The sequence below is a fragment of the Mytilus edulis genome, chromosome 4 (genome assembly GCF_963676685.1).
Source record: "Mytilus edulis chromosome 4, xbMytEdul2.2, whole genome shotgun sequence".
Classification (NCBI taxonomy): domain Eukaryota; kingdom Metazoa; phylum Mollusca; class Bivalvia; order Mytilida; family Mytilidae; genus Mytilus; species Mytilus edulis.
The window spans coordinates 15,235,168-15,253,647 of NC_092347.1; the positions used below are offsets into that span (position 1 = coordinate 15,235,168).

The 18,480-nt window shown below is 30.0% G+C and overlaps 1 protein-coding gene across 8 annotated transcripts; it reads left to right on the top strand.

Moving 5' to 3' along the window:
- The first annotated feature begins 762 nt into the window (after positions 1 to 762).
- On the top strand, positions 763 to 13,300 carry LOC139519057 (cyclin-J-like). 8 transcript variants are annotated; one of them, XM_071310822.1, is made up of 6 exons: positions 806 to 861; positions 1,974 to 2,002; positions 4,388 to 4,734; positions 6,088 to 6,393; positions 8,191 to 8,350; positions 10,102 to 13,300. In XM_071310822.1, the coding sequence occupies exons 3-6, from the start codon at positions 4,452 to 4,454 to the stop codon at positions 10,355 to 10,357; spliced, it is 1,005 nt and encodes a 334-aa protein (XP_071166923.1). In that variant the 5' UTR covers positions 806 to 861; positions 1,974 to 2,002; positions 4,388 to 4,451; the 3' UTR covers positions 10,358 to 13,300. The 8 variants fall into 8 exon arrangements, with proteins under 8 accessions (XP_071166918.1, XP_071166921.1, XP_071166923.1 ...); XM_071310818.1 differs by having other exon boundaries at positions 819 to 865; XM_071310817.1 differs by lacking the exon at positions 1,974 to 2,002 and having other exon boundaries at positions 763 to 865.
- Positions 13,301 to 18,480: the final 5,180 nt, after the last annotated feature.

The following is an 18,480-nucleotide window of genomic DNA, read 5'->3' on the forward strand; positions in this document are numbered from 1 at the left end:
GTTTCTTCTGGTAACAGCTGCTTATCCTTTGTCTTGAAACAAAGTGTTTCAATTAAAAATTTCATATTCGGTTCGGTTTTGTAGGGTAAAAAATTTACATAACCGATCAGTTTTGGCGGGGATAAACGCGTTAATTACCAATCCGCTATATTTATTGTGTGGCTGCCTAACTATCATATCAACGAAATATATAGTAGCTAGTAACACGGCGGGTGAGATATATATGTGTAGTACGTAGTATCTGGCTGCTTACCCCTCCGAAGTTTTTGTGGACTCCAGGTGCTTAGTATTTAGTTTTCTCTATACAGTCACTGAGTGTTTTGTGGACTGGTTGGGGTTTTTTTTGTCGCTTAGTTTTTGTAGTTTCTTTTCAACTCAAAACTTTGAATGTCCCCTTGATATATTCGGCCTATTTTTGTTTATAAACAGTTGTAGATCTAGTAAAGTGCATGTAGTGCCGGAGTAACTATTATCCGAGGCGGATTTATAGGGGTTTTCAGGGGGCCGGGCCCCTCTATTGTGGTACGGTTCTATGTTGGTTTTGAAACGTGTACTATTGTTTGGTCTTTTTCTTTCTTTTTTTGCCATTGTGTTGTCTGTTCATTTTCCGCGACATATGATTTGATACTGTCATATTTTGAGCATGATGGGAATTTCCGTTATGAATTTTCCCTGCAGTTCGGTATTTTTGGTTATTTTTCTTTTTACCGTAGAAATTGGTCCGGTATTGGTACAGTTTTATTAAAACAAAATCATTAGAACGTTTTTTCTGAGGAGTTGAAACTGTTAGATGGGGAAAACATTTTAGACTGTAAAAAAATATTTTAGTGCCAAGACTTTTAAAAACTTGTTGGTGTGTAGGTAGGTGAGTGACTGTTATGGGTTTGCTTGTATTGAGCAGCGACCACGTGTCTGGTCTGTAACAGACCATAATATCATTTTCTTTTCCTATCGTTCCGACCATTGTGATTTGTAAAGATCTAAAAACAAATTATAAATATATCAGCTGCGCACACCCAAATGTAAGTATTTTTTGATAAGTTTAATATATTATATATAAATATATTATAATGAGATGAGAAATCATATACGACAATCCAAGATGAGGGGTCAGTAGAAGCCTTTGGCTTATGTAACGACCCGAAGATAAAGGTATATAAAGGTATATATATCCCAAATTAGGGGGAAATACTTGAAATAGTTTTGAACCAAATTTCACTGACATCTAAGTATGGAAATTTTACAGGCTTTTTAACAATGTATGAAAAGTTTGTGTAGCACTTGGTGTAACAGGGCCTTTCTATACTAACTAGTCCCTTGGATGGAAGGACTAAATATACGAATAGTAATAAGACAATATATATAGCTTCTGTCATTTATCAATTAAGTTCTTGACTATTTTGAACAGAGACATTTAAGAATAAGAATAATTTCTTTTCCAATTTACAGGATATATTATATATATCTCTGTTTTTTTTTAGTGCAAACCAAATTCAAAGTGGCTTTGGAACCAATATAAATGCATAAATCAAAGGTTGCACATACTTTAAAAAAAGGACAAATCTTAAATATACAGTACAATATTTAAAAGTGTTTATACTAGCATACAGTGGTACACATAAAAATAAACATCATAATGTAATCTTTATATTATATCATATAGATTACTCATTTTAAAAAAGTTCGAGCAGTTTTAAGTGTTAAATCTTATTTAAGTTCAAATAGCTGATATCATTTTTATTTTGATATAATATATGTCCAGATTTATAACAATAAATAATTCCTTGAGGGTAATTAACTGGTTTAAGTAAACATGTTTCCTGTTGTCTTGTTCATTTCCAGGATCTAATTATCCCTCCAATTCATGTATATGTGATTAGATCATTAGTGTTAATAATCCAACTGTTTGTATTAAATTTAGCAGGAACTCAATAGTCATATTAACTTGCCTCAAATTACTTTGAACACTTCAGATGTTAGTGTGTGAAGACCAGGTTGGCAGGTAAGAGTTGTTATTGCAAAGACAATATAAAATCCTTATTGTCTGTTATAAATAGTGCTGCTCTTGTTAATATTTTATTGTAAATCAGAAACTCAGAGAGGTAAGACTATGTAATTGATTGAGTATTTAAATCAAAAATTCCCTTTGACTAAGAGTTCATCATTTTTTGTATTGAACAGTCACCCACCAGATGTGCACATCTTTATGATCTGACACTTATGTTTATTTATACATAATATTCAAACAGAGCTTTAGTTCATATCCTGTTTTTTGTATGTAATAAAAACTTATATATCATAAGTAAAACAGTAATAGACATCTATAACCCAATGCATTCGTATATATTTAACAAGTTTTTCATGTTATATTTGAAAAGCAAAGAACAGTTGTAATACAAATGGTAAATATAATTTAATACTTTTAAATAGTTCAATTATAGTAATATACTGCAGTTCAATTGTCTGTAAGTTTAGGAATGTTAAATTTAAATTCAAAGCATTTTCCTTACTAAAATAATCTATGGAAAACTATTTAAGTTTTACCACTTTATTTTAAATTTAATACTCAGCTATCATGGTCTTTTAATTAAGAATATTATTTAGGTATTAAGGGTATTGGCCATATCACAGTTGCATGAATTAGATTTGAGGGTATAGCCAATAGGGGTAAGGGTGGCACAGGTTTCATGTAGGAGATAAAAGTTTAAAAAAAAAGAAAGCTTTAATTAGCATGTAAATGTTTTTAATATTAATTAAGCAAATTATATTGTAAAATTAAGTTCCTGTTAGAGAAGAATGGTGTTCTGGCTTCAGGCAGTGCAATTTCTTAGTTAAATGATAAATAAGAAAACTTTTGTCTGTAGTAAGATTTTACATGATGAATTTTATTACAATTGTTAATTAGATATTGCTATTAGGCAATCACTTAAATTTTCTAAATTGAAATGTTTTAAATGGAAATTTTAAAGTTTGTTTAGATATTTATTCAATATAGAATATAAGAAAACTAATTAAAAGCAGTGTTTTAATTTTGTACCATTCAATTAATATAAGAAACAGACGCTAGATTTCTGATAAAAAACTCATGACAATTTATTAGAGAAATCTTTGGCCCTCCTAATCTGTATTAAATTAAACAAACCATTCTTTTTAAATTATTTTTTTTTTAAAGTGAAGTGGTATGTATAAATTAATATAAATAATTTCACACAATCCTTTATCAGACATTGTATATGACATGGTATTGAATTAAATAGAATTTTTTGCCTGTCAAGGTATGGTTTTCTTACTAATCAATTATTTTATTTTTAAATAATGTTCAAAATAAGCACAGTAATAATTGATTATTTAAACAAGAAAAGGGTTGAGCATAGAAAAATCCACAGTCATACAGTGCTATTTCATACATTATTAAATAAGTATTATCCTCAGTAAACCATGTATATTATCATAGTTATTTGAAATTTTTCAAAGGTTTCATTAAAATCTATTTTCTGAATAAATATTACTTCAATTTGATTTAATTTTGATTTATTGATTCATGAATTGTATACCAAGCACTATTAAATGTGGTGGAGTGGTAAAGGTCATTATCAAATTAGAACTAATCCTAATTACAAGGGTCTGTTTACCCAGATTAGATATTATTTGATCCTTGACAGAGCTGGTATTGTGTAATTTGAAGATAGATTGTATCTGAATATAATGACACTTTTTATCAAAGACTCAACATGAGGTTGGCCTACAGCTTGGCTTTCACACTCACATGCCCATTTTTATGGTGGACAATGGACTGCAATTTCTTGTCATCTTTATATCAGTGAGAAAGGTTCAGTCAGATGGTTGAATATCATTTCCTCTTGAATGAAAAATATTTTTGAGGAGATCAAATTTGTGTTGCCAGGATGTTATAAAGATTTTAAGAAGCTTTGATAATAAACATTAAGAGGTTTGTTATTAAGAGAAAATGTTATCACTTTGTGTTCAGTATTTAAGGAAAGGATTATTGTTGGCTATTGAAAATGAGTTTTTAGCTTAAGGTAACATAGTGAAATCTGATTTACAAAGAGCTGGTTGTAACAAAGAAACATATCTTTTACTAAATTATTTATATGCAAAGGAGAAAGATTTTAAGAAGGTAGAGCTTTTTATAATTTTTTACTGTATAATATTACAAATGTGAGAAGGTGTTTTATATTTGTTCTGTTTAATAGGAAACTTAATATGACTATTCAAATGAGATGGGATATAAATTTGGTGTTTAATTCAGTCTTTAGTGCAACTTGAGCAGATATTTTGCATTCCAAGCAATTGACTTATAAAATTAGAATATCAAATTCAGATTTTTATCCAAGTATCTTTTTCAATTTTTTCAATTTTTTTGTAGGACACTTTAGTATAAAATCAAGAAAAGAAGAAATTAATGTTACGTATTTGGGAAAATATTCATAATGGCAATGACAGTGGAATGGTGGAAGGACAAAGTTGCAGAGGATATTTATGACACAATGAGAAAAAAGGAACAAGATAACTTTACAACATACAATTGCCATTCCACACAGCTATGGGCTAGAAGACAATTAGTGGATTGGATATCTGTTATAGTGGAGAATTTTAACTTAGATATGACTTCCCACCATCTGGCTGTATATCTGTTAGATTTCTTCATGGAAAAGTTAGAAGTGGACACAAATCATTTATATCTGCTGGCTATAGCATGTATTTGTTTAGCAGGTAAAATCAATTCTGACAAATATCATTTTTATTACATGTACTTTTTTAACGAAAATATTTCTGACTTGAACAACTGGATTCTCCCCCAAATATTTTGATGAAGTCAAACTAATTAATATTGATAGTCATTGATGGTATGACAGTGATATATCTTCAACTATTACTGTGAAGACATAGAATCTGTGTAACATTACATAATAAATGTCATAATAATAACACAGTTGGCCAGAAACCATTAATAGGTGTAATGTACACATCATACATTACTGTTTAAAATATATGTTTGGTTTTAAAATACTAATTTTCAAATTTAGATTGATATGCATAAAATCATGTATTCAACCTATATCCCAAACTAATGTTTGTTTAGTTTTGTCATAGTGCAGTTTGTTTTTTGTATATTAAACTTAATAAAACATTATGTCTAAAAGGCTTAATAGCTGCACCTATTCATTTATTTAAACCTCTTAGACTATAAATTAAAATATTATATTTCCAAAGTGTAATCCTTCCCAATAGTCATAAAAGTATTAAGGGGATTATAGAGAATTATAATGATATGGCTGTATGAAATAATAGAATTATATAGGGGTGTTTATTTTCAATGTAGTATTTGTTTAGTCCATTAATTATATGAAAAACTAACGAAATTATCTCCCTTGGACATACCACCTTGTGTTAATATTTCATGTCTACTATTATCTTTACTGGTCTTAAAAAGAAATATCAGATTTTTTTTATTGAACTTGACATTTCATTCATATACATGTATAACTAAAACAATTACTAAGGATCAATAACAATCAATGACCGAAAATGCCATACCCAAAAAGATTGATTAATTGTTGGTTGCTTAACGTCCAGTGGGTACCCAAAAGAAGAAAAAAGACCACAATAGTCCACAAAACACTACACAAAAAAAAATTGGATTGAGCTCCACAAATCCCAACCCCCCAAAAAAATGGAGGTTAGCTAAGAAAACTAGCTTGTTTAAATGCCTTTATACCATAAATTTGCTCTTGGACAATAGGGTATTGAAAGAGGTATTATTGAATTACTAGCTAGTACCATTGTTCAAAATTTTCTATTGTATAAAGTATGATTTGCCAATACAACTTCATGTAGGTTTATTGAAACAAATACATGTGCTAAAAAAGAGCAATTATTCATTTATTGTTTCATTTTAAAATGTTTTCTAGCATTAAATGAATTTTAAACCAATAGATTTGCAGTCCTGTCCTTCACACTGAAGTCATTTTCTGGTTCTTAAACTTTTTCATAAAAATGTTACCATCTTTATCATGAATACTTAATCATCTCATGTAAAATCACATTGTGTTTTATTTATTTTAGTAAAATATGAAGAACATTGTGAGAAAAGACCAAGACTAGCTAGTTTAAATACCTTTATACCTTCTCATGGATTACTGGACATTAGAAAGTATACAGCTTCAGAATTACGATCTATGGAACTAACAGTGCTAAGTTACTTTAACTGGAATTTATCTATTCCAACATGTGCTCAATTTCTACCATATTATCTATTAGTCGCTGTGGACAATTTAGACTTAAGAAATGGTATTCCTATATCTAGTAAAGAAGTTGTGGAATCCTACGTACAAAAACATACTCATTACTTTCAGGAGATTTCTTTACAAGGTAGGTAAAAAGCACTGAAGTATGTGCATAGGTTTTAAAATTCAATGTTGCTAAAAGGGCTATTGTATTTATTGTTAATTTGTTCTTGTCCTAAAATTGCATGAAATAATTGCCACTGGACGTTAAACAACAAACAATCAATAAATCAATAAAAGGTAAATTTAAAGGTTGAGGTATTGTGCTGAAATGTTTCTATTTCCAAAGACCTTATGTTTACCTCTGTACAAAAAACATGTTTATCTTTTTGGCTGTTTTTTTGTGTTGTTGGGTTGCTTTATTAATGAAATCACATAGTCCCCACACCTTCTATTCTCCAATTAGAAAGATATAGTTTCTGAGACCAAGGAGGTTATATGACCTCCTTCCTGAGACACATTATTAAACCAACAATCATGTTTCTATTGGGAATAAATAAAAGGCGAAAAAATACTTGTACAATTCACTGAAAATACAGACTAGATGAATAAAGTAAGTTGTTGTTGTCTGTATTGATAAACATGGTCATTTTGTCCAATACCAACTAATTCCAATTAAAAAAAATCATATGATATAAGAATTTATACTGTTTTATCAATGTTTGTGATGATAATTTATTTTAGTTTGTTTGTAATGATGTTTGATAACAGTCCTAAATTGTTGACTTGAATTCAATAAAATCTTTTTGAAATTTTATGAAAACATGTCAAATTATATATATCTTTCATTTATTAATTATCTTTATATGACCTGAAGAATAAATTTCAAAGTCAGCATTTGGACCTTTAATCCCCTCCTATAAGTGTGTAGTGTCAAGGAAGAGTTTGTCTACACAAGACTGTCAGTTTTGGGTGGTAGATAAACTTAATCATGCTGACAATGATAAAGTTGTGTCTGCCTGAGATAGACCTAGCAGATGGGACTATCTTTTATGGACTATCAACTGATAGGCTATTGATATAAATTGGCTTGTTATTAACAAATTGTAACTTGTTTAATTTTAGAAATTTAAATATATATTTTAAAATGTGTTAAATTTAATGATCAGTGCCCTATTTATTCAAATTACAGAATTACCATGATTACAGGGTGAAGCTTCTTTCTTTTTCTCCTTTTATGTGCATCATCTGCCCTAATAGTCTTTTTTATTTATGTTTTTGAAGGTTTATACATATGGATTAATGCAAAAACATCTCTTTAACTTATGGAAACTTTTTCTAAAAATAAAAATACTATATCATGTATATAGATCATGTAGATCAAAGAATAAGACATTATTTTATTAAATAATTTATTTGTTATAAAAAAAAATCCACCTGATCAACTTGTGTTCAGACAATATTGCTATCATCTTTAAAACAGTGCCCCCTCTGACATTAAATCCTAGCTATAACACAGATTATGCTTAGTTATTAAAATAAAGTTGAATGAACATTAGTGAGACATTTAACAACAAATATAGAGATATCACAGAGTGGCTTTAAATAATTCAATACAGAATTTTAAGTAGCAGAATTAATTCTAATGTATTTAAGATTATCTATTATTGCTTTATACATGTACTTTAAATTGTTCAGATAGAGAACCTTATGCTTGAGATGCTTTAAACCATAAATAAGCTGTACTATTGAACACTTCATTCTGTGAAAATTTTGATAATTTTACAATTTATAGCTTGATTTTTTCATGCAAAACATCTTTTTCTCCTAAACAAAAAATTGTTGTACATGTACTTGCATTTATCATGTTTATGAAAATTTGTCTACATGTAGACAACCGTTTTAATGCTAGCACTATATTTTTCAATTTTATCTTTTTCAGAACACACATTTAGGAGTTATTTACCCTCAATGATCGCTGCATCATGTATTGCTGCCTCTAGAATCTGTCTCCACCTGACTCCAACATGGCCAAAGAGTTTAGAGTTAATGTCTGGTTATTATATAGAAGAATTATTACCTTGTGTTCATACGATGATCCGGTAAATACAACTATAGTTTTAAGATACTTATTAAACTTATGGCTCCTGAATAGCATTTTCAATAAATTTGCAAAGCCTTCTGGCATAGAAATTTTCAAAACAGCATAATATTTGACATCTATGTAAACCAAATTCCTTACAGGTCCTAAGGATTATGACCTATTAATAATGCTAAAAAAAATTACTGAGAAAGCTGCTTATAACTTAACAATAACATAGAAAAATGATCAGTCTCAAACACATATTAATTGAAGGGGTCAAAATAAGAAGTCTCCCATTGGCTTCCAAAAGGAAAAATTTGAACAAAAGTAAAATTGTGCGCTCGAGCCTAGGTAGGCTTACATGTATGTCATTTATTTACACTGTTTAAAGGGAAAGTTAATTTCATTGTTGGCAAATCAAGTTAAGAACGAGCCTGAGCTAGGCTTATAGGCAAGTTGGACACTACAACTTATTTGAACCCATAGAATTGTATGAAATATACATGAAACTTATAGTTTCTTATTGGTTTAGTTCTTAAGTATGTCTATAATACTTTAAAAAAAAATGAAAAAAAAGAAAATGAAACCTCATTAATATCAATGACAAAAAAAGTTGTGTGACACTTTGTATGTAATGATTGATATGCATTTTTACTGAAACATATTTTATATAATATGTCATTACAATTTACCTTTGAAAGTTTACAACTACACCTTTATTTGAATTTGGTTGACTGCAATATGATAAAAGGCTTAAAATAGTTGAATAATAGTTACATTAGATTTAAAAATTCTTTATTGCAAGTAAATATTTTCATCTGGGTTATTTTTTCCTCAATTAAAGTGATACTTCTGGCAAAATGATGTCAGAAGAAACTTGACAAATATTTACTTATCTTTAAATATTAATACATCATAGGATTTCAAATTATTTGTTGAGGGATAGTTCAAGTACTAATATACGTACAGTGTCTGATAACAGTTTCCGGTTTAATAATCGTACTAAAAAATTTATAGTCTTATACTTCATAATGAATCACGATTTCCTGATCTTTTAAAAGATTAAAATATTTAAAACCTATATTCAACAGGATAACTATAAGCTTGGAAATACAATGGAATTAATCAATAAACCTATAATTGATAACTCCTAAGCATGCAGACTATAGTATGTTATAAATGCTGAAATATTTTTTTTACATGGGAGATAATCTCTATCCATAAGTCTTCATTTGATTCTTCAATAGTTATGGTCATAGAGAAAATGTTTTTAAAATTGTAACTGATCTTTGGTATGGTCACTTAAGGTGGAGTTACCAGGTTACAGAGTTTGATATTTATTCCTTCATGGCCTTTGCAATAAAAAACAATTCATACAATTATTATTTATGTGATTTGGCATCAAGGCATTAGTGTGTCATTACTGTGGCCCATAACTTTCTTTGGCCTGAGTTTTGTCTCATTAGAAATCATATCACATCTCCTTATTTTCATATTACATGAACAAGATTTGTAGATGGTCTGGTGTTTGATTTTAATTGTCTTTGTCAGATCAACGTTAATTTTATGAAATAACTGTCAATGTGCCATTATCCTGATAATACACATGTAAATATAACAGGGATTTCAGGATCTTTTTCCATTCAAGTCAATTAATCAGATAGGATATTGACACCTAATTTATATATAACTATGTTTGTAATTATCTTATATAAAAGTTGCAGTCTTTGTAAGAATACTTTTTCTATTAAATTATTTTCTTTGTTTCAGATTGCAGCAACAAGATAAACAGCAGCATTCTGATGTACAAGTAGTGCCTTCTAACCCCTCTTATTATCCTGTGATACAGACTCCATTTATAGACAGTCTTTACAAGCCTGCTGTGATACAAACTCCTTTTATGGATAGTCTCTATAAACCTCCGTTTACCTCAGTGGAATATTCATCTTTTCATGATGACTATAACAAATCTGTAATGTATGCTCCCACCAAGTCTCAGGTCATAGCTGTAGGAAGGGAGTCATGACTACGGTAGCTTGAAAACTTACAGTAATGTATGCTCCCTCCAAGTCTCAGGTCGTAGCTGTAGGAAGAGAATCATGACTAGCTTCAAAACATACAAATGTGCTTTATTATAGTAAATTATTACTGAAGAAGTATTAGTGCCTATTGGTGATAAAATCATCAGATAATGAGACCTCAGTTTTATACCAGAATTATTGTAGACCATTTTCATGTGATTAACTGCAGTTAAAAGTGTTTCAATCTAATATTCATGAAATTCAAACTTTGCAGCATAATGAAAACTGTTGCAGGGTACTCAAGTCATTTAAATTCAAATGTATATAATGTTGGTTTATATGATTTATTCTCGCTTTATTCAAAATAAATTGAAATTTAGATACTATTCAAAACTGTGCAGTATGGGAGATAACTCTTCTCAATTTTGTTCATAATCTGTCTCAGGTATTTATTTTGTAACGAAATTTTATTTTTATATTGTTTTGTTTCACGATTGTAAAATATTTTTTTATTTATTAAAAACATGCATTTTACTGTACATAAACAATTCCAACCACATTAAGCAATTACCCTTCTGAATGTAATAATTTGACTTCATTGTAGATTTTTTTTCAAATAATGAAATATGTCGTGATCACTTGCAATAACTCTTTATTTGAGGTTTGAACTACCAGCATTTAATGTTCAGTTATATAAAGAATGATAGATGGTTAACTTAAAGAATAATAATAGTAAATCATTTTTTAATTATAATATCTTCTTATTATGCATTGATATTTTGAGCAGTTGCAATATAAATATAGATAAATCATTGTTAGAATTTATTATTATATTCTCTCTGTTATTTTCCAAACATTTTGATTGTGTTTGATCTTTCCGTCTCTTGATCACCTAAACATAATAATAATACAATAATGATTTGATGTAGTTTGTCAGGTATTGTATTATTTGAATATATAATATGAAGTTATAAAAGTTTCGCATTTCTTGGGCTGGATATTAAATGTGTACTTGAATAGACCCTTATCTAAATCCCTATTATTAAAGCTACTATTGTGTTTCATACTGAATTATTAAATATTCTGATGGATACAATTATTTGGATTATTCAGATCTTGTAAGACTGCTCACTGACAAGGCATCCAACACTTCATTTAAGTATGAAAAGTCACATTAGATGAGATAAACCAGCTTAATAAGACCATTTTAATGAATATTTCCTCCCGCTTATTTCTAAGAGATCTAGACTATGTAGAAATAGCCTGAAGCAGATTTGTGAAGAATAGCACATTGATTACCTAATTATTGTACTGGAAAAAATATGACAAATTTTAATGATGTTAGACAATGTTAGACACTACTTTAGAAAATAATCAATATAATTTTTCTTGACATCTGTTTCTAATTTGTTTTCTTATATTTCTGTATTCTTCAAGTTCCTGAGAACTATAATGGTATCAATTTATTTCAATTTGATCTTGATAAATTCTCTATGGGTATTAACAAGTGATTTGTTGGATGAATTTTATAAAAAAAAAATCTTGAATATTTGATAAATCTATTCCTGATAAAATTGGAAAACATAAGATTTGAAAATGAATTATTATACATATAAAAAATCAATTTAAATGGCTGAAGAAAATAAAATGGGTGATTTTTTTTTCTTATTTTGATATATTTTTAATCAAGTACTTACTATTTTTTGGTGCAAAGCCCCCAGATATATTTTAACCCTGTTCTACTTAACTAAAATATGGTCTTTTTTAATAATAATAAAGATTCAAAGAGGAAATTGAAGTAACAAAAGCAAAAAATAAAAAAAGTCTGAAAAGTAATAATAAATGAAGTAGCGTTACTGTATTCAGAGGAGAGATACCATTAACTGTGTTAAAAATGTCTGTTTCTGACAGAGCTGACATAAAAAATGGTAATTCTTAATTTTGAGTAATTTTTAATTCTGATTGATTTCATCAAGTATTTTTTACTGAGCTAGTACATAATTTTATTTAGGGGCCATTTGAGGACGACCTCAGGGTGCGGGAATTTCTCGCTGCGTTCACCGTTGAAGACCTATTGGTGGCCTTTTGTTGTTGTCTGTACTTTAATCAGGTTGTTGTCTCTTTGACATATTCCCCATTTCCATTCTCAATTTTTATAATTTGTATGTCAGTTATATTGCAGATTGAGGGTTTATTCAACAGACAGTATGAATCTTGTCTATATCTATATGACTCATTACATGTTTATCAATATTTTTACTGCTGCATTTGTTTTTCATAAAAGAAATGGATTCATAAAGGGTTTTTAATTGCCAAAATTTATGAGTTTGAATATAACAAGAATATTGTTGCAGAATGAAAATATTGAGTAGAATCAAAGTTGAATTAAATAAATATAGCTTGGTGTCATTGTCACATCATAATTATGAACTCTGTCTCAGGAAAATGTATTTCATAAACTATGTGCACATGCAAGGCTATGTGTGAATAGTTTTTTTTTGTAGAAACCTTAGAAACATGCTCAAAGCAAAATGATCGTTTTGTGATATTGTTTATCTTTCTTTTATTTTCTTTTGATCACACATGTAGTTTTCGTCTGAAAGAGATAAAGGATATATTGCACTTAAATTCCTAAAAACGGAACATTTTCATAATATCTTGAAAACAGTCCAGTTTTGGAGATTAGCTTTATTAAATATATCGAGCTTAAAGATTCAGAAAAAAATCTTTTATATTGTTTTATATTAACATTATTTGGTGCAATGAAGTATACTTTGATTTTTAGAACCAAAACAGGGTATTCCTGGAGACCTATTCTTTAACCATTATTTAATGTTCAAAATGTGATATCTAATGTAATGTTTTAATTATCACCCTATTGTGTTCAATAATATTGTTTGTTCATAATTGTTACAATGTTGAACATAGAAATAAAAAATTGAAGTAAAGAAGTGTTTTTTTTACAACAAAATGTCTTCTTTCATACTGCTGAACTAGAATTGAACCAAGATGTTTGTCACTAATTTCACCTAAATATGCAACTTGTCACAGTCACACAATGCAAACAGTATCAAAAAAGCTTTTCAAAAAAACCATTTACTTAATTGGTAACCTTAGAAAGAATATGACTGATACAACCAACCTACACTGTTTTTTGTCGAGCCTGCAACTTTTGTTGCAGAAAGCTCGACATAGGGATAGTGATCCGGCGGCGGCTACGGCTGCGGCGGTGTTAGCTCACTTCTTAAAAGCTTTATATTTCAGAAGGTGGAAGACCTGGATGCTTCATACTTTGTATATAGATGCTTCATGTTACGAAGTTTCCGTCAGTCACATGTCCAATGTCCTTGACCTCATTTTCATGGTTCAGTGACCACTTGAAAAAAAAGTTAAAATTTTTTGTAATGTTGAATTCTCTCTTATTATAAGTAATAGGATAACTATATTTGGTATGTGCCTACATTGCAAGGTCCTCATGTCTGTCAGACAGTTTTCACTTGACCTTGACCTCATTTCATGAATAGGGCTAGTATATTCGGTGTATGGAAGGACTGTAAGGTGTACATGTCCAACTGGCAGGTGTCATCTGACCTTGACCTCATTTTCATGGTTCAGTGGTTATAGTTAAATTTTTGTGTTTTGGTCTGTTTTTCTCATACTATATGCAATAGGTATACTATATTTGTTGTATGGAATGATGGTAAGGTGTACATGTCTAGCGGGCAGATGTCATGTGACCTTGACCTCATTTTCATGGTTCAGCGGTCAAAGTTAAGTTTTTGAGTTTTGGTCTTTTTATCTAATACTGTATGCCATAGGTCAACTATATTTGGTGTATGGAAATATTTTATGATCTTTATGTCAGTCGCGCAGGTTTTATTTGACCGTGACCTCATTTTCAAGGTTCGTTGCACAGTGTTAAGTTTTTGTGTTTTGGTCTATTTTTCTTAAACTATAAGTAATGGGTCAACTATATATGTTGTATAGAAGCATTGTTAGCTGTACATGTATGTCTGGCATGGTTCATCTGACCTTGACCTCATTTTCAAGGTTCATTGGTCTTTGTTTAGTTATCTTGGTTAATGTTAAGTTTATGAGACAGTTGTAATAAAACTAAGCTTTATACTCAGGACTATCAACATAATATCAATGATTAGTATAGAAGGCGAGACATTTCAGCGTGTGCACTCTTGTGATAATAAAATCTTGTATAAAGTAATATAAAAAAAATTACCGAGATGGAAAGGGATAATTGATATTTTATTCATGACTGTGACAGAAAGCTTGACATAGGGATAGTGACCCGATGGCAGCTGCGGCATTAACAAATTTCTTAAAAGTCTAATCTGTCAGAAGATAGAAGACCTCAATCCTTCATACTTTGTATATAGATACCTTAAGTTATGACGTTTCTGTCTGTTATATGTCCATTGTCCTTGACCTCATTTTCATGGTTCAGTGACTACTTGACAAATAGTTAAAGATTTTAAGTATTCTTGAATTTTCTATTATGAGTAATAGGATAACTAAATTTGGTATGTGCATACCTTGCAAGGAGATCACCCCTGTGACACAGTTTTCACTTGACTTCAACCTCATTTCATGGATCAGTAAACAAGGTTGTTTTTGTGGTCAAGTCCCTAACTCAGACAATATAAGCAATAGATCTTCTATATTTGGTGTATTGAATGAGTGTAAGGTGTACATGTCAAACTAGTAGATGCCATTTGACCTTGACCCAATTTTCATAGTTTATTGGTCAATCAAAGTTTTTCCTGGTTAAGTTTGTTTCTTAAATGCTATATTCAATAAGTCAACTATATTTGATCATGTTAATATGCTTGTAAGGTGTACATTTCAGTCTGGTTGGGTTCACCTGACCTTGACCTCATTTTCATGGTTAATTGATCAATGTTAAGTTTTCCTGGTTAAGTTTATCTCTTTGATACTATGTGCAATAGGTCAACTATATTTAAAACCTATTTGGTGTATGGAATAACTGTAGGTTGTCCATGTGTTTCCAGTATGGTTAGTTTGACCTTGATCTCATTTTCTTGGATCATTTTAAGTTTATGTGATAGTTGTAGTAAAGCTTTATATTTAGGACTCAACATGAAATCATTGGTCAGTAAATGTAGTGAGACATTTAAACCTATACACTCTTGTCATACTTTGTTGTGAGGTTTGTGTTTTATGCATGCTTCCATGGATCTTTTTGTACAAGGATTCATTACTTGTATATATGAGAATGTGCACTTGAGGGATTTCTTTTTAGCATATCCTCATTTGAGAAATAATTGCATTTTTAAATGATTCAAATATTATAGCAGACACGACTTTTTGTATAAATTCTTTTATTTTGGGGGCTTTGCTTTGCTTTTATGCTAAACCTCCTGGAAAATACAAAACCGTCTGATTAAACATGTTTGTAGTTATTCTATTATGGTAACATTTACTTGCATTTTGTCTTATTTTCCACATTTTTACCCATTGCAAATATAACCAGGGTATTTTTACTTGCCGTCAATTTGTAGTATGCACAATGTTCTTCATGGTTAGGCTGGTATTTTCCATTTTACTGTCATGTTTATGTTGTCACTATGAATTACAAATTTGTATTTTCTGAATAAATCTTTATCGCAGTATCAAAGGAAGATTTATTATGTTGTTTTATTTTTTCGATATAATTTCTTAACAAAAATTTACTATGGTTAACATATTTTGAAGCCCAAGTGCAGTAATGTATATTTCCTAGAAACTAAAACCAATAATCAATAGCGTTTTATTTAGAAACAAATGCTATGTTTTTAAAGTAAGGACAATAAAACACAAGCTTACACATATTGAAACAGTCGCTGAACTAGTGCAAAACCATTAGAGAGCATATGTTGAACTATTTAAATAACTACTTTACTTAAATTGTGCTGTTGTGTGATATGCTGTTTCAATGATTTTATTTTACATCCGAACTCCTTTTATATCAATGCTATATACATACATGACACATTCTAGATAAAAATCTTACTGTTTATTGTGCCATCCATTAAGAAATACAGGCACTGTAAATTTTATTCTTTAAATGAATATGGTTCTCTTTTTCGTTCCCATCAAACAGAACTATAAACGTTCAACTTCAATCGTTAATGTAATTTGCTTGTCTCAAACGTAAAAAGTATTGATACCAAATACTAGTATGTAAATGATTTTGATGAAGTTTTAAGTTGTAATTTTGGAATGTCTAGTATTTTTTATATAAAGACCATTAATAGTCCTTTTTCAGAGAGCATAAAAGGACAAAACACTTTATTTTGTCTTTTCTTGAAAAACAGACATGAAATATTAACATCGTCACGACGCTCGAACAAGTGTAGTAGCTTGTATTGCAAGTTGAGAATAAAAGGATATGAATATAAAAATAAATAATACCAAATGAAACAAGGCAATGTGGTGTGGTTATTGGAGACACAACAATGAACTACACCCTAAAAGAACAAGAAATGGGAAAATTTAAACTGTGTCCCCAATTTGAGGATTGGTTTAGAAAAAAGAAAATATTAAATTTAGAACAATACATATGAAGCTGTGACTCTCTGAATTTAAAGAAGGATTGAAAATTTTCCTCTTATAAATAAGTTCCAAGAAAACTCGCTTTACTTCTATATAGTTTAAAGGAAAGATGTCAAAGATAGAACGACTCTCGTTTTTCGTCATTGACATTCTGTACTGGTTTCTCTTGGATTGTACTACTTGTCATGTGTATGTCCTTACTGCATACAACCTGCTGTGGTGTAGATTAAATCTCAATTCAAGTGAGGCAAACGATTTCGGTCTTGGCAATTAAAGCCTCGATTTGTGTTCCGCTAATGTTTTGTACTTGTATATTATGCTCTCTATCGATCTGACGAAGTAAGCACATTTCAACTGATTTTTAGAGTTTGTTCTTTGTCACGCTGTTGTCCCAGGTAAAGGGTTTTGGCACCAGCAAACATGTTTAATCACGCCACATCATGTATACATGTGCTCGTCCCAAATCAGGAGCCTGAAAGTCAATGGTTGTCGTTTGTCGCTGTATACCATGTTTGTCTTTCGTTTATTGTTTTGCTCATACGTCAGGTCATTAGTTTTCACGCTTTATTGTTTTGCATTTTGACCCTTTAAAGCTTGCTATGCGTTATTACGAATTTATTAAGCGTTGTTTTCACTTTTTAACATTGTTGTATCAGTGCTTTCTTTAAATTTTCGTTGTTTAGGAAAGGTAAAAAAATATGTATTGTAAAAATCAAATAAAAGTACATGAAAACAAATGAAATCTGTTTCGCATTTACTGCCACTCTTCTTTGCGTCTGATGGTTATTGTCAGAAGCAAAGTTTTAGAAAAATTACAATAACTGAATTAATCTCTATACAACTTGTATTGTGGGTGTATTTGTTCAATCAAGTTTTCTCTCTGTAGCCGCATACCTGCTCTTTGTAGTAAGTTTTCATTCTTATTTGCTTAATGGTTTCGTTTTCTTTTTGTACGTGGCTATATACATATACAATGAGACGCGACGTCTTTTATATATGATCCATTTGTTATTAGTTCTTTGTATTGTCTATATATGGTTTCTGTTGATCTTCGTGAAATCCCCAGGCAACTACTCCTTCATCCCTTTCTCTCTTATGAGATTTTTTTCCTGCTTATCCACCGTTAAAAGTGCAGATGATCTATTCCGCGTACTCTCTATTTACCATGCTTATACAAGCGGTCAGAACATGCGAACGCAGAAATTTTTATCTATTCGGGCTATTCGAGAATCCAAACAAATGCTGCATTGTGTTATTTATGCGAGTTTTACTGTTTTATTCATCATCTTGGTTCCCTGTAAACGGAATTCCTTCTTCCGTTCAGCTTAGTCTAATCACTCATGTTTGCACTCCGATCGAATATCTTTATCTCTTTTATTCTTGACGAAACTGATTTTTTGTCATCGATGCAATAGGTGAATGACCAACTTCCATTGAATTAGCTGCACCCACTGGGACAAAACCAATAGTCGACAAAACTATGTGAAAAAATTAAAATCACACTAGTATTTAGTATTTCTTAGAAAGTAAGTTAAAAGAAGAATACTAGTACTCAAATCAT

Bases quoted from the DNA above. Each gene is read 5' to 3' on its own strand.
- LOC139519057 (XM_071310817.1), top strand. From the start codon at position 4,452: ATGGCAATGACAGTGGAATGGTGGAAGGACAAAGTTGCAGAGGATATT. The intron at 6,394-8,190 runs GTAGGTAAAAAG...TATCTTTTTCAG, and splicing joins TCAGGAGATTTCTTTACAAG to AACACACATTTAGGAGTTAT. The intron at 8,351-10,101 runs GTAAATACAACT...TCTTTGTTTCAG, and splicing joins TGTGTTCATACGATGATCCG to ATTGCAGCAACAAGATAAAC.